At 56.1% G+C, this 16,069-nt stretch overlaps 1 protein-coding gene across 3 annotated transcripts in view; it reads right to left on the bottom strand.

The window, feature by feature from the left end:
• PGPEP1 (pyroglutamyl-peptidase I) overlaps nucleotides 1-14,789 on the bottom strand; it is a 31,619-nt gene extending 16,830 nt beyond the window's left edge. For 2 of the 3 annotated variants that reach the window (XM_075549024.1, XM_075549026.1), the window contains exons 1-2: nucleotides 14,676-14,789; nucleotides 12,749-12,801 (exon numbers count right to left, since the gene is read on the bottom strand). In XM_075549024.1, the coding sequence (XP_075405139.1) occupies nucleotides 12,749-12,801; nucleotides 14,676-14,709 (87 nt within the window). In that variant the 5' untranslated portion in view covers nucleotides 14,710-14,789. Of the gene's footprint in view, nucleotides 1-2,987; nucleotides 3,105-12,748; nucleotides 12,802-14,675 lie in introns of those variants that run through there. The other variant, XM_075549025.1, reaches the window with a different exon arrangement.
• Between the last annotated feature and the right edge of the window lie 1,280 nt (nucleotides 14,790-16,069).

The following is a 16,069-nucleotide window of genomic DNA, read 5'->3' as shown; positions in this document are numbered from 1 at the left end:
TCAGGACTCATATGGTGGGAGGTTGGGAGAAGGAGGGGGAAAAGAGGAGCTGATACCAGGGGCTCAAGCAGAAAGAAAATGTTTTGAAAATGATGCCAACCTCCTGTACAAATGTGTCTGACACAACTGATGGAAGGATTGTTGTAAGAGCCCCCAATAACAATGATTTATTAAAAACAAAAAGAAGCGTGAAAAAGAACTCACAGATAGGAAAAAAATTTAACAATGAAATATCCGATAAAGGGCTAATTCCAAACATCTATGGAAAACTATGATCTTTAATACGAAGAGTACAAATAACCCAATCAAAAATGGGTACAAGATACAAATAGACAATTTACTAAAGACAACATCCAGGTGGCAAACAATCATGTGAAGGATGAAGGGTCATTTATGTTCACTGGAGAAACACAAAAAAACCGTGAGACACCACCTCACACAACACTCAGCAAAACTCAAGAAAACAAAACAATCAATGCTGGAGAGGATGCGGAGAGATCGGAACGCTTTTACGCTGCTGGTGGGGCTGCAGAGTTGTACAGCCACTGTAGAAATCAGCGTGGCAATGCCTTAACCAAACGCAGACACGAATAACTCGTGATCTGAAATCTCGCCACTTGGTATAGACCCTAAACACACACACACACACACACAACCACGAACTGACACCGGCACGGCTGTGTTTCCTATGATAGCAAAAAAGATGGGGACGAGAGAAAACCCAAGAAGATGGGGTAAATCAGGGGAGTCAGGGAACAAGGAGCTAATACCACTGAGCACAAACATGAAGAAAAGGGTTTAAAACGCGTTGTGGTGATGACTGTACGGCTGTTGAAGGGACTGAACTACTGGGTTGGTTGGTATGTGAATTATATGCCAATGAACTGTTGGGACAAACAAACAAACAGATGTAAGCAAACTCTGGTACATGATACAGCCGTTAAAAACCACGGCGGGTCTGTCAAACACCGCTAAGACACGGACAAAGTCAGAGAACGTTCTGCTCAGCAGAGCTAGTCAGTCTCACAGGAGACGTTATCGTCCGACCCCGTTATCATAAAGGAAACGAAAGAGAGAAACACGGTCTTTACTCCAAGGAGAAGACGTTCAGATCGCCCAGGAGGCGCGGCGGGGGGAGAACAAACACGAACCACATTTGGGCGGGTGTCAGAGGGACACTGCTACGGGTTGGACAAGATGGCCTCTGCGATCACATGGAGCGTGTCTTTCTTGACGGGCCACCAACCAAAGAACAGATAGGAGCAAAATAGATCATTAACGTCGGAACTTTAAAACAGAAAGAGAAGGGCCAGCCCTCCAGACCCCTTACCCTTCGATCTGGACATCCCCTTACAGAAGGGTCGTGGGGAGGAGACGAGCCAGTCAGGGTGCAATGTAGCATCGATGAAACATACAACTTTCCTCTAGTTCCTAAATGCTTCCTCTCTCACCCCACTATCATGATCCCAATTCTACCTCACAATCCAGCTAGACCAGAGGATGGATGTACACTGGTACAGATAGGAATTAGAAACACAGGGAATCCAGGACGGACGATCCCTTCAGGACCAGTGGTGAGAGTGGCGATACCAGGAGGGTAGAAGGAAGGTGGGGTAAAAAGGGGGAACCGATCACAAGGATCTACATGTAACCTCCTCCCTGGGGGACGGACAACAGAAAAGTGGGTAAAGAGAGATGTCAGATAGTGTAAGACATGACAAAATAATAATAATTTATAAATTATCAAGGGTTCATGAGAGAGGGGGCAGCGGGGAGGGAGGGGGGAAATGAGGAGCTGATACCAAGGGCTCAAGCAGAAAGCAAATGTTTTGAGAATGATGATGGCAACAAATGTACAAATGTGCTTGACACAATGGATGTAGGTATGAATTGTGATAAGAGTTGTAGGAGCCCCCAATAAAATTATTTTTAAAAAACAAAAGGAGAAGTGAGACTGAAACAGACTTGGATTCGTTTGTGACGCACAAGGTGGTTTGGAACACAAAAGTGACAGCCAGGGAAAACCTCACAGGGCAGTTCAATACCTTCAAACTCAGGACTGGGACGGTCGCAGCTGCTCCGGAGAGCAGCAACTGTGCCGGCCGTTTGAGTTTCACGTCCACGCAGATGCTCTTTCAGGACAGCCAGCCACTGCAAACTCCCGGAGCCCCGTCCTCCTCTGACCCCATGAGGTCACCAAGAGCCAGGGCCAACCTGCCATGGCGACGCGGTACAGCGCTTTGGCACGACAGCGGCAGAGCAGAGTCACGGAGACGGCGGCCATGTGGCCCCCAAAGATTTCCTATCTGATCCTTTGCAGGGCCTCTGCTCTGGACCCGGCTCCCAGTTTGAAGGGAAACCAGGGACCAATGAACTTCTCCGTAGCACCCGGATTGGCACGCAGCTGCCGCTTTTCGGCTGATGCCCTAAATGGATACAAGATGCTGCCTGGGGACCAAGAACTGCAGATGGAGGCTTGTACTAACCATCTTCTCTTGGAGGGGCTCCCAGAGCACATGCACTGCAGAGATCCGTCCCTGGGCAGGACAGAGCCTCCGGAGCCTGCGGCTTAAGCATGCTACCCCCACACTCCAAAGTGTTGCCTCTACCCACGCTCCACCCTGTTCCCTGTGACCCCTGCTGTCCCCCACTGTCTCCTCAAGTCCCAAGATGTTCCCTGGGCCCATGCTGTTCTCTGTCCCCTATGCTGGTCCCTGTAACCTCTTCTGCTCTCTGACCCTTATCCTGTTCCCTCGGCTCTTCCATGCACCCCCTGGTGTCTCCCCACATTCCAGCTTCGGCCCTTGGAGATCCAGAGTTTACCTCTTGCCAACCCCCTTTTGTTTGTTAAAAACTGGGACACTGTCCAGATTCCTATTTTAAATCCTTCCAAACTTTCTGGCACGCCTTTCCCTGTGTTTTTATCCCAATCCCACTGGGAAGCTGAAAACGTACAGAGTGAACGCCCACTTCAAGGTCTCACTCACCATCTGCCACCCCCAGAGGCGATGTCAGGCCCAGCCCGGAATTTCACACTGGAAACAGGCCAGCCAGGAGGCAGCGCTTGACGGCTGTTCCCTCAGCTTTCTTAAGTAACGAATCCGGTTCCTTCCTTGGAAATGGGTGTGGACAATGTGAGTTTGCAGGAAAGCACCAGCCGGAGGCCCAGGGACAGCTCCGCCCCGGCCCGAGCAGGACAAGACGCTCTGGAGCGGGGTCCCCAGCAGCACTCTCTCAACCCGGACATTTCGTGTCAACCCGCTCACCTGTGTCTGCTTCGCTCACTTCCGTAAAGGTGGCTTCGACCCCTGACACCTGGGCTCCATCTGCTAGCGGTGTGTTTTTTCTCTAAAGCACATTATTAAATGTAGCACCGCGTGAACGGTGCCAGGCTGGTGAAGCAGGGCGATCCAGGAGGGAGGCCCGGGCTCCGCTTTCAGCCGAGGCCCCTCAGGTGCAGCCACCACCTGCCTGACCGTGAAGGTCTCTGTGTTGCTAGCAAGCTGAGCAGGCCGTGGTGGGGTTTCTGACCTAGAGGGCCTCGGAAGAAAAGCCCGGCAACTCACTTCTGAAAACCAGCCCGTGAGAACCCAGGGATCCTCACCGGCCCGGGCACAGCGCACCTGGGGCCGGGCAGGGTCTCGCAGCCAGTCACCGGACAGTGGCTGGCAGACAGCAGCAGCTCACCCTCGTTTACAACAGATGGCCCCGGCCAGCCTGGCACCAAGGGGCTTCAAAAAGCTGGCAGAAAACTGGAATAAAAGGTGGAATTTCCCCACCAGCTTTCTTTTCTTTCCTTTAATATTTTTTTTAATTGGGGGCTCTTACAGCTCTTATCACAATCCATAGATACCCATTTTGTCAAACACATCTTTATAGCTGTTGTCATCATCTTTTCCAAAACATTTCCTTTCTGCTTGAGCCCCTGGCATCAGCTCATTTCCTCGCCCCCCTCCCTCCCCCATCCCCCATCAATCATTTATTTATTTTTTCATGTCTTAAACCGACTGCTGCCTCATTTCACCCATTTTTCTGCTGTCCGTCCCCCCTGGGATGGGGGTTATATGTCATTGTGATTGGTTCTCCCTTACCACCCCCTTCCCCTGCCCCTCCTAGTATCACTGTTCCCCTTATTGGTCCAGGGGGTGGGGGTGGTTATCTGTTCTGGATTCCTTGTGTTTTGAGCTCTTATCTGTATCAGTGTACATGTTCTGGTCTAGCCAGATTTGTAAGATAAGATTGGGGTCATGGTAATGGGTGGGGAGGAAGCATTAAAGAGCTAGAGGAAGGTTGTGTGTTTTTCATCGGTGCTACCCTGCACCCTGACTGACTCGTCTCTTCCTGGTGGCCATTCTGACAGGGGGTGTCCAATTGACTACTGAGGGGCTTTGGGTCTCCACTCTCCCCTTCCCCTTACTGCCACTGACATGCTTTTTGTGTTTTGTTTTGGGTCTTTGATCACACAGGCTGGTGTGCTTCTTCCATGTGGACTTTGTTGTTTCTGATCTAGATAGCCGCTTGTTTACCTTCAAATCTTTAAGACCCCAGACGCTATATCTTTTGCTAGCCGGGCACCATCAGCTTTCTTCACCACATTTGCTTATGCACGTGCTTTGTCTTCAGTGGCGGTGCCAGGGAAGGTGGGCATCACAGTGCCGTGTTAGCAGAACTGCTGCACTGAGAAAGCACTTGAGCGGAGGCCCAATGTCCATCTGCTACCGTAATACTTTATAAATAAATGTATGTACATAGCTCTATTCCCGTTATTGTAGATCAATGTATTTGCATATATACATGCCTGTATTTAGACTTCTGTAACTGTCCTTTGCCTCCCAGTTCATTCCTCGATTTCCTTTTACTTTCCTCCCGTCCCACTCTCATGTTTGGCCTTCCTTTGGGTTTTGGTAATTCCTCTTGGCTACATTGCCCTTGATCGAGCCCCACCCTCCAGCACCCCATGCCCTCCTCCCCATCGACTTTAGATCGCTTATTCTTCCCTTGTCCCTCGGTTTGTTGGCACCCCCCTCCTTGTATGTGTGTGATCTCTTCATGTATGAAATAATGAAGACTAATCTCATAGCACATCCCTCACCTCTACACTGGTTTTAAAGTTACTCCTTGTAAACGAGTGAAAGGAATTGCTGAGCATGGTATTTGGACTGTTTTCTCACAGACACACACACACACACACACACACACACACACACACACAGACGCTCCAGTTAGCTGAGTTCCTCCTCCACAGAGGCATGTTAGTGTCCGGAAGGGACGTTCTGCTTATTCCTGAGTCAAGAACTAAATCCGGGGGCACACAGAGGAGCCAGGTGTCACAGGGTCAAACGAACCCCTTGCTACTGAGTGCACCCCAAATCCCAGCAACTTTGCGCACCTCAGTAGACTATTGTGCTCCACCGGGTTTTCAGTGGCTGATTTTCTGAAAGTGATTCACCAGCCCTTTCTTCTGCGGTTCCTCTGGGTGGATTCAAACTTCTGCTAGCAGCTCCGTGTGCCCACTGTGTGTGTCACCCAGGGATTCAAGGGTCCATGCAGGGGCCTCCTCCATGGTCCAAGGAGGCACAGATCCAGAAATGGAAAAGATGAGGACGAACCTTGTGGGTTGGACTGGAACTGACGGGCGTGGTGTGAACTCAAGATGGGATATGGACACAGCGGGAGGTACGGGCGTGAGGTGATGTCCTGCAGCGTTGTGGCGGTGTGGTGTGGCACAGGTGTGCTGTTGCTGCCGGCACGGGGTGTGAGGTGAGTGTACCGCCGCTGCCGGTGGCTGTCACTCCGTGCACAATGGGCCAACACGCTGCCCGGCCCTGGGCCTTCTCCCGGGTCCATTTCGGATCCGATGGTGGTAAAAATAAACCTACAGGGTTTTCACTGGAGGGCTTTGGGAAGCCGATCGCCAGGCCTTTCTGCCGCGTGCCTCATCATTTGCCAACACCCTGAAACCTGCTTAGTGTCATGGCAACACACGAGCCCCACGAACATGAAGTTCACTGGCTGGGTCTCCTGCGTGGGAGGCAAGCATTTCGCCACTGAAGATGTACACGTACAATCCCCAGCTCACCCTGCCAGCCGGACAGGGCTGAGCACACGCCCAGTGCCCGGGGCTTGGCTTTTAACCACGCTCTCTACTAAGGGAACCAAGGCTTTCTGAGGGAAAGAAAGACTGCTCTCAAGGCAGAGGCAGGAAGAGGCCAAGACGAACCTGGAGTTACCGTCTGGCCCAGCAAATCCACTCCCAGGTCTCTCCCCACGAACTGAGGGCGTGTGTCCGCACGGAAACTGCCCGCACACCTGGCTCACTCCGGTGCTAGTCATGGCGGCCGGGAGACGCCGCCAACAGACTGATGAGCAAACAGGACACAGATGGCCCACGTCCACGGTGAGGAGTCACACCGGGGCCCCGCCCCACCCCCGTGCCAGCTCACACCATTGTGATCTGGGGGATTTCCAGAAGCTGATTGCCAGGCCTTTCTTGCTAGTCCATCTTAGTCTGGAAGCTGCACTGAAACCTGCTTGTCTCCCAGCAACACTGAAGAGGCGTCCACCTTGTATGATTCCAAACCAGGACGTGCCGGGAAAAGCAAAAATAAAAACCCTACGAGTTGTTAGTGGCTGTCAAACCCGTTCCAACTCCTGGGGATCCCGTGAGCGCAGAGTGGAACTGCCCCAGGGGTGTGCCAGGCTCTGGCTTTGGGGAAGCAGCAGCAGCTCTGTGTTTCGAGGTCCCCCAAAGCCCTCCACACTCACTGCCCCGAGTGGATGCCGACGCCTAGTGAACCTACATGACAGGGTAGAATGGTCCCTGAGAGTTTCCCGGCCCGCGACGCTTGACGGGAATCGCAACGTGTCAACGCCACTGGGGTTCCCCGTCAGTCACTCGTCCAGGGGGTCAGTGTTTGCAACCATCCAGGGACGGGGCAGAGGGGGGCGGCAGTGAGCCGACCTATGGTTGCCAGGGGCTGGGGGGGGGGCAGGGTAGATGGCTAGGTGGAGCCAAGGGCATTTCTGAGACCTGCAAAATGAGACTGTAGGGCACAGGCATGGTAGACACATGTCATCACACAATGTCAAAACCCACGGGACTGGATCTCGCTGGGGACGAACCCCAGTGAGAACTACGGACTTCAGCTGGGTATCGATCGATCGATCCTGGTTCATCCATGTTCTCAACTCTAATTGCGGGAAAACACGGGGCCAATAAGGAGTCGCGGGGTGCTGAGGGAAATTCCCTGGGGGGAGCTAACAGCCGCACTCGACGACACATCTACAGTCTGGGGTATCGGACCGGTTTTCAAGAGACGTGGAAGAAAGGTCTGGCGATCTCCTGCTGTAGCGCTTGGAGCCCAGACAGCGCTCTGGAGTGGTTCTGCTCGGGTACACCCGACGCCACCACGTGAGTCAGAATCCACTCAACATCCAGGACGCCGGAGGGGGTGGGGGGCTGTCTATGAGAACTCTGTACCTTCTGCACGCACTGTTGTTAAACCTTTAACTTCTCAAAAATAAAGTCTATTAAACACACACACCATTCAGCAGCCCCCTCTGGGGCAAGGAAAGTTGCAGACTGAGCAGCGGGGCTGGGAGAACATTCTGGAAGGATGGAAGTCTTCCATGGGGTGGCTGAGGTTTGGGGCACTTCTGGGAGGCATATCTGTCCAAAGTGATTAGCAGCCACACGTAAGATGGGTACCCAGTGCTAGGTGTTAATCATCCCTCCATACAAGTGTTTTGAAAAGAGCAAGCCTCGAAACCATCGTGTCCAGTGAGCAAAGCCAACTTCCAAGGGCAAACGGTAGCTGTTCCCAGTGAAAGGGAGGTCCAGAAGAGGCAACTCCAAAGAGACAGGAAGTGGATTCAGGGTCCGCCAGGGCTCAGGGGCAGTGGAAATGGGTAGTGCCTATTAACCGGGACAAGGTCTCCTTCGGGGTGAAGAGAATGTTCTAGAAGTGATAGTGGTGTGGTTGGTGCAACAATATTGTGTCAATAACAAAAATCATGGGACCTGAGTTTTATCTCACTAAAATAGCTACCAGGTCAGCAGTTCCAAACCCCCAGCCCCTGCTCCGGGCTCGGCTCTCTACTCCCTCCAAGAGTTACCGTCTCGGACACTGACCCTGTCCTGTAGGGTCACCTGGAGTCGGCATCGACTCCACAGCAGTGAGCGAGAAAGGGGTTGCTGGGGCTGGTCCCTGGGTGGCCCAAGCAGTGAGGTGCTCAAAGACCTGCAGTGGAGGTGTAGGGTCAAGGCCACCAGCAGGCACCCTGGAAGTCAGCTCTGGTGATCTGCCCCTGGGGAGCCCCTGGCCCAGTCCTCCTCCACACACAGGACCCCACGATGGGCGTGGGCTTGGTAGGGCGCACAGCAAAGACAGCGATTCGAGAAACAGCAGCAGCAGCAGCAGCAACAGGGAGGCTGAGTCACGAGAGGCAAACACAAGAGGTCGCGTGGCGTGTGATTCGCTGACACGTCCTGTCCGAAACAGGCAAGTCCCCAGAGACGGAAAGTGGATCAGTGGTTGCCACGGGCTGTAGGGGTCGGGGTGAAGTGATGGGGGCAGGGGGGCAATGAGAACGTTCTGCACCGAGCAAGATGTAGTGGTTGCATAACATCATGACTTCCACTCGACGGCTCCCTTAAAAATCACCCCGCTTCCCGGAAATGATGACACTGGGCAAGTGTGCAAAGCTCCACGTCGGTTAGTGGCTGTCACGGCGGGCGGGCAGGCAGGGAACCGAATACACAACCTTTGGGGGCACTGAGTGGAGGTGTTTGGTGGGGGACAGGAATTTGGGGACAGTTTATGGTAAAAGTTGAATTAATACCACTGGACTCTGCATGCCTCACTGAAAAACTCACTTCCAGGGTGTGTGCCTATGTGGGGTCTCAGGGTGGGGGTGCTGTCCCCACTTCCCTCCCACCATCTAAAAGCCATTGGTCTGTGGAGACAGAGAGCACACGGAGTGAATTGTTTCACTAGAATACAGGCTGCCCGCATCCCCGGAACGTCAGATAAATTTTAAACTGACGCCTCCCCATTCCTTATTTTTCCTTAAACTCAATTTTTTACCGGCAAGTTCACTGCCACTGAGTCCACACTGACTCTCAGCGGCCCTATAGAACTATGCCTGTGGGTTCCCGACACTGCAACCCTCCTTACGGAAGCAACCTTCTCCTTCTCCCCGGGAGCAGTCGGTGGTGTCAAACTGCCGACCCTGCTGGGAGCAACCCAATGCGGAACTCCGACACCGCTCCACCCCCACCCGGCTCCTGCACCTGCAGAAATGGCAAGTGTGGGGGACCTCTGTTTTTTTTTTCAACCACAATTTCAGAAATCAGTTCAAGTGGCAAATTTTATGTTGCGTTTTAGCGCAGTTGGGGGGCAGATCAGGCTTTCTACTCCGGTAGAGTTACAGCCGTCTCAGGAATGCACCAGGGCAGGGCTACCCGGTCCTGTAGAATCGCTGAGTCAGTATTGAAGAGTCAATGGCAGTGAACTTGGCAGCAAAAAAAAAGAGTTTAAGAGTTTAAGGAAAAATAAACAATGGGGAGGAGCCAGTTTAAAATTTATATGAAGTTCTGAGGATGCGGGCAGCCTGTATTCTAGTGAAATACTTCACTCCGTGTGCTCTCTGTCCCCATAGACCAATGGCTTTTAGATGGTGGGAGGGACGGAGGGACAGCATCTCACACGCCGAGACCCCACTATAGACACACCCTGGGATGTGGAGCAAGGCCTGGCGTCCCAGCAACCACACTGTCCCCAGACTACCTGACAAGCCAGTGCCAGCGAGGCTGACCGATTCCCTGACCCCGGGACAAAGGCCCTCTTTGTTCTCTGGTAATATCCTTAGCAGGTCTGTCTAGACGCCTCACTACAGCAACAACTGTCCCCTGATGTCCACACGCCTTCCGCCGGCCCCTCTGTGCTGGCTCTGGCGGGGACGCTGCAGGCCGCTGCCCAGCCCAGGGGCTCGACTCCCACCTAAGTCACCGGGGAAGAGAAAGACACTGCCAGCCTGCCAGGGCCCGTAGGCGGGATCCAGGAGCACACCGATGCCCTCCCCCCAGCAGAGACACCCTCTGAGGGGGCTCAACTTCACTGGGGAGAGAGACCGAGACACAAACAACACAGAGATGAAGAGACAGAGGAGAGAGACAGGGATACAAAGACAGAGAGAGAGACAGACACAAAGTTCCCAGAGAAAGAAGACACACACACACACACACACAGTCACAGGGAGGTTTGGAGAGAGGAAAGCTATAAATGACGACCTCAGGGGCTGGGGAAGGGGACAGGTATCCCCTGCGCCAGCACTTCCCCAAAGACCCTCAGCGCCCAGGCTTCCTGGGCGGCCCCCTGCGCCCACCCCACAGACACACACACACAGGCACATTGACTTAGGCTTCTGAAAACCCATGCAGCTGCTCCTTACGACCTGGGTAGACCCCCACCAGCCCTCATGATCCACACAAACCTGGGAAGAAACCCGAGGGAGCTTCTGCCCCGCGAGAATGTTCTAGAATGTGGTCTGGTGGCAGGTGGCACAGAGTCAAATACGTGAAATCGCCCGGTGTGACCAGCCTCCAGGCTCTGCGGGGTGAATGTGCTATTGGCGGTGGTCAAGTTGATTCTCACCCTGGCCGCCCGCCCGTGTGTGCAGAGGGTTTTCATGGCAGGCAACAGAACGCCAGGCCTTTCTTCTGCGGCACCTCTGGGTAGCTTGGACCCCTCGACCTTTTCGGCTAGCACTTTGCCGTCTTCCGTTTTTGTGTTTTCTTTCTTCCCATGGTCAACGTCTACCTCGGCTATGGAATGTCCCCCAATTCTTGTTTCATGAGTATCTGGAGCAATCTGGGAAGGCCCCCCACAGAAGTCTGGAAGGTTGGGGTGCCCCTCAAAGAGCCCTCACCCCTTGGGCCTCGGGATTAAAAGGCTGCCATCCCACCACCCCAAGCCTGGAGCTGGAGAGATTCCCAAAGATGGTTCCATTGATTTTCCCTCTGCTTAAGATGCAGCTCACAGTGTCTGGGGCCAGGAATTCAGACACCCGCCTTTGTGTCCACTCAGGCCCGTGAAGCCCGTTGTCTGAAACCGCCACAAAGCCAGATGCACGCGCCTTCAGAAACACGCTGTTCTTTTTTGTCTGGGCCCTGGGGAGCGGGCACAGTGGGCAGGGCCGTGGGCTCCTCCCTCGTCCCGCCCGAGGGGAAAAAAAAAAAGGAGGCAGCCTGAGCTTTGGGGTCCCGAGCAGGGCTGATGCAAAAGGTGAGGGCTCCTGAGAGTGGGGGTGACACACTGTGATTTCAAGTTGGCTTTGAATTGGGGGGGTCAACGCTGGGTGCCTTAAATCAGGGATCTAATAGGCTAAGATTAACTTGGGGGCTGGCCCTGGTCCCTGCTGGTCTGAATTACACGAGGGGATGACATCTCCCTCTTTCCCTCACCCATTGTCCCCCAGTCTGTCCCTCCAAAGGAAAGAAAACAAAAAAACCAGAACCTTCTCAGATAGCCCCCAGCTTGAGACAGCAGGTAAGACCACCTCGTCCTCAGCCTATCTCCCACCAGTGGTGGCAGAGAGACAACCATGGCCACTGTACCCCCTGACACATTCTAGAGGCCCCTTGTCTGTCTGGTCCCCATCCCCCTCCCACCAAGACACACCAGGGTGTTCTCAGGTTTGCCATTTGGGGACCTGTCACCACATAAGTAACAGGAAAGGTTGTGCAAAAAAGGAGAAAGATCCCATCTCTGGGGGCTCCTAGGGGAGTGAGCGTGAACCCCACTTTTCACACACCAGTCGTATTTACTCACAGCAGGCCACAGGCACTGGGGGGGGGGCATGGGGCACTCTTGAGTCAGTCACATGCCCATTTCTGGACTTAGTGCCCTCAGACGACCCCTGCACCTCCCCGGACTCAGTCTCTCATCCATCAAGTGGGCACCCGACTAACCACATTGACCCCCGCCTGCTGTGGGGCAGCACAGTTAGGCACTTAACTACTAGCTGGAAGGTTGGGGGTTCACACCTAACCAGCTGCACCTCGGAAGACAGGCCTGGCTTCTGAAATCTGCTTCTGAAAGGTCCCGGCCTTGAAACGACACGTCCCCCTCCCTCCCCGCCCAACAGTGTACCCCGCACACAAGGGACCCGCCAGGAGTACGGCTCAACCTGACGGCAATCACTCCCACCTCCCCATGCGAAGGTGGCAGTGTGGCTCCGTGGTAAAGCACTTGCTTTCCATGCGGGAGACACGGGTTCAATTCCCAGCAGTGTGCCTGCCACGAAGCCACTACCCATCAGTCAGCCAGTGGAGGCTCGTGGGTCACTATGATCCTGAACAGGATCTGGACTAGGAAGAAAGGCCTGGCTGTCGGCCTTTGTGACTCGGCCAGGGAAAATGGTATGATGACAGCAAACCAATCCGCAGCCAGTCGTGGGGAAGATGAAGGACTGGGGGCGGGGTGTCTCTTGTGCTGTGCTCAGGGGCTCCAAGAGTCAGGGCCTCACTCCCCGGCAGCTGCCACCACCACCACCAGCCCGTGGGGTTGGCAGGTGGACTCAGAGTCTGAGCTACATTCCCTGGCTGGTGAGGGGCCACGCACAAATTCCAGCGTTGATCCTGAACCCATCAGATGCTGTGTGGACTGGGCTTACGTAGCCTATAACACACAGCCTCCGAGTGACCTCTTTGGGGTGTCTGTCCTTCTACCCCGCGGCCTCGAGTTACCTGGACTGCGATCCAGCTGGCGTTCACAGTGTGCTCCCCAAAAGGGCCGAACCCTGGAAAAGTAGCCAAAAAAAAAAGCAGGTCACCAAGGATGGTCCTGGTGGGAGTCCCGGTCTCCAGCAGTTACCGGAGCAGTTGTGCTGAGAGCTTCGGGGGCCTGCTCCCAAGTCCTGGGGACAACAGCGTGGCCTGAGCACCTTTCCTTTCCCTGCCCTCACGGCCACCTGGCCCCCAGACCCATGGATGCCCAGTGACCTTTCTCCTCTCTCTCGTCCCGGGCCATGCTTCCAAGTGGAGGGGCAGTGAGAGAGTGCCTTACTACGTGGTATCCCCAGCACCCAGCTGGACCGAGGTGTCTGGGAAACACAGTCGATGAGGACCGGACCTTAGGGACGTGGGTGGGTCTCCCCGGGCATGTCATTCATGTCACCCCATCCATCCACTCCCCCCAAGCCCCAGGCCCGCTTTCCAGGTGCACAGTCACCATGGGAGCAGCGGGACTCCCAAATAACGTGCTGAGCACTCCGTGTGGCCTTTGGGGCTCCCTCCAGGGCCTCCTGGAGTTAAGCACTGGATTGCTAATGTCAAAGTCGGTGGTTGAAGCCCACCAGCCACTCCCTGGGAGCAAACTACGGCTAGCTGCTCCCCCAAAGATGCACAACCCCAGACTCACACCACGGGTCACTCTGAGCCGCAATCGGCTTGATGGTGATGGATATGGAGGGGCACTGATGAGCCCGTTTTACAGGAGGGGACCCAAAGGCACTGCCCAGGGAAGCGGACTGCCCCGAAGAGAGAAGGGCCTGGGTTCCAACGGGGACCCGAGGCGCCTGCCACCCCTCTCCTAACCACTTGCTCACACTTAAAGCAGCTGAAAGCTAACTGTCACCATGGGAGGGTGCCCCAGACTCAGGGGGGTCATCCTTGTCCATCAGCACCTAGAGGGGGTACAGTTCCTTTGACAGACCGAAGGAGGGGGTGGGAATTACAGACTTCAGATCCCTTTCGCCTGTAGCACCCAAGTGAAAGGCCTTTCTGAGACTCGGTTTCCCTCTGCGAAACCGAGATGGCGCTGATTTCCCAGGTTCACACGAGGTGCTCACTCCTGCCAGGCCTGGAGTGGAGTAAACCTCATTGCTGTTCTAGCCTCTGACGATACACACACCTGTTGAACAGGTGAGCGGTTTCTTCATCTGTCTGAAAGGGAGTCCCTGGGCCAGACTGACCTCCCGGGCCTTCCTGGACCACAATACACCTGCGTTAATCCTGGCCGGGAGTCCCCAGCCGCCCCCACCGCCCCACGGCGGATTAAAGTGACCCCACCCACCCACTCAGAGGGGCGGAAGTGGCGGTGCCTTGTGGCCCCAGGCAGGCAGTCTCCAGGAGGAGGAACAGCTGGTTTCGGGGAGCGGTCCCAACACTGCTCGGGCAGCCAGGAGACCCTGCGCCCGGAGTCCCGGACCAGAGCCTGAGGTCTCCCGCGTCTCTTCTGCCCCCGCCGCGGCGGACAGCCCCCCATGAGCGCAGGGCGCGGGGTGCAGTGACTGCGCAGAGCTTCATTTGTCACCCGGGGTACTTCCTGCCCGCAACTCAGCCTTTGTCCCCAGGGGCCGGGGGTGGGAACAGGCCGACCTTGGGAGGGGCAGGAGGGAGGAGCCCAGCATAGTGGACAGCCAGGGCCGAGCAGGTGTCCCCAGGGTCACCGTCTCCACCCGGGGCTGGAGGAGCCTGTCTGCGTGGAGACCCTGCCCGGCCCCCCGCTGTCCCGGGCGCTGGCCCCCACTCTCTCGGTGGCCGGGACCAGCGGGGCTTCCCGGACGATGACACCTCCGCAGCCGGGCACCACTTCCAGCAAGTCCTGCCCAGACCTCCTGCAGCCCGGCCCCCCGCCCGCCGCGCGCGCCCCCGGCCCCGGCCGCTCGCGTACCCGTCACCACCACCGCCTTCTTGGGCTGTTCCATGGCCGGTTGGCCGCCGCCTCCGACCCGCGCCCGGCCCGACTGTAGCGCCCGCCGCCGCCGCCGCCGCTACGGCAGCCCCGCCCGCCGCCGGGCCCCGCCCCGCCCCCGCCGGGCCCCGCCCCGCCCCCGCCGGGCCCCGCCCCGCCCCGGCCCCGCCCCGCCCCGCCCCGCCCCGCCCCGCCCCGCCCCGCCGGGCCCCGCCCCGCCCCGCCGGGCCCCGCCCCGCCCGCTGGCCGGCGTGCGCGCCCCCGTAAGGACGCAGCGTGCGCGCCCCCGGCGCTGCCCGGCTCCAGCCTCGCTCTGCCCACCTGTGGGCTGGGCCCTGCGCCGCTCAGTCATCTATTTCCCGACGCCTTCGAAACCGAACGCCGGACGGGAAGCCAGCTTTTCCTTTGCAGCTTTGAGGAAAATGGTGCTCCGCCGCTGGGCACGTCCAGTGTCCCTTTCCAGCACAGACAGGACACGGCAATGGCCCCCCCAAAGAAACCCCCCCCAAAAAAAGCGGTTGCCGCAGGGCTGACCCCTGCCTCACGGTGCACCTGTGTGTCACAGTAGAACCGCCCTGCACAGGGTCTTCCGTGGCTTTCCCCCGCCCACCCCGCCCCCCACGAAGGAGATTGCCCCGCCTTTCTTCCGAGGTGACTGGGTTGGATTTGAACTTCCAGCTCTCAGTTGGCAGCCAAGCTGGTTCACTGCTGCCCACGGCCATAGAGTCAAAAACGATGTGATCAACAGTTCTATCACCCTACTGCCCATCAGTGATGTGGAGGACCCAAGCTCCCCATTTCACAGATGAGGGAATTGAGGGGTCACACTGGGGGTGGGAGGGGGGAAGAGGCAAGAGAATAAGAAAGTGAAAGCCTCACACCCCATCCCACGCACTCCAAGCTCCTAATGCTCCGGCCGCCTGGAGTATTCCAAAGCCACCTGAAAGCCGGGCCCTTCTCCCCCTTCAGTCTTCAGCCCTCCATTACACACACACACACACACTTCACACTTTACCCCTGGCTGAAGCTGCCCTCCACCAGCCTTCAGCCCTCCATTGCACACACACACACACACACACACACACACACACACACACACACACACCACCCCACCCTGGCTGAAGCTGCCCTCCACCAGCCTCAGCCCTCCATTACACACACACACACACACACACACCAACCACCCACCCACCCCACCCCACCCTGGCTGAAGCTGCCCTCCACCAGCCTCCCAGTGGCTTCATCTTATTCCCTTTTTCAGCTTTACTAACCTTAAGGTCTGCAGTTCAAACCCCCTCTCCTCGGGAAAAAGCCTGTCCGCGCCTCTAAGTGGCAGCCCCAGAAACCCTACGGAGCAGTTCTACTCTGTCCTC

Source organism: Tenrec ecaudatus, chromosome 1 (assembly GCF_050624435.1).
Source record: "Tenrec ecaudatus isolate mTenEca1 chromosome 1, mTenEca1.hap1, whole genome shotgun sequence".
Classification (NCBI taxonomy): domain Eukaryota; kingdom Metazoa; phylum Chordata; class Mammalia; order Afrosoricida; family Tenrecidae; genus Tenrec; species Tenrec ecaudatus.
Note: the sequence above shows the minus strand (reverse complement) of the source record. Positions and strands in the feature narration are given on the sequence as shown.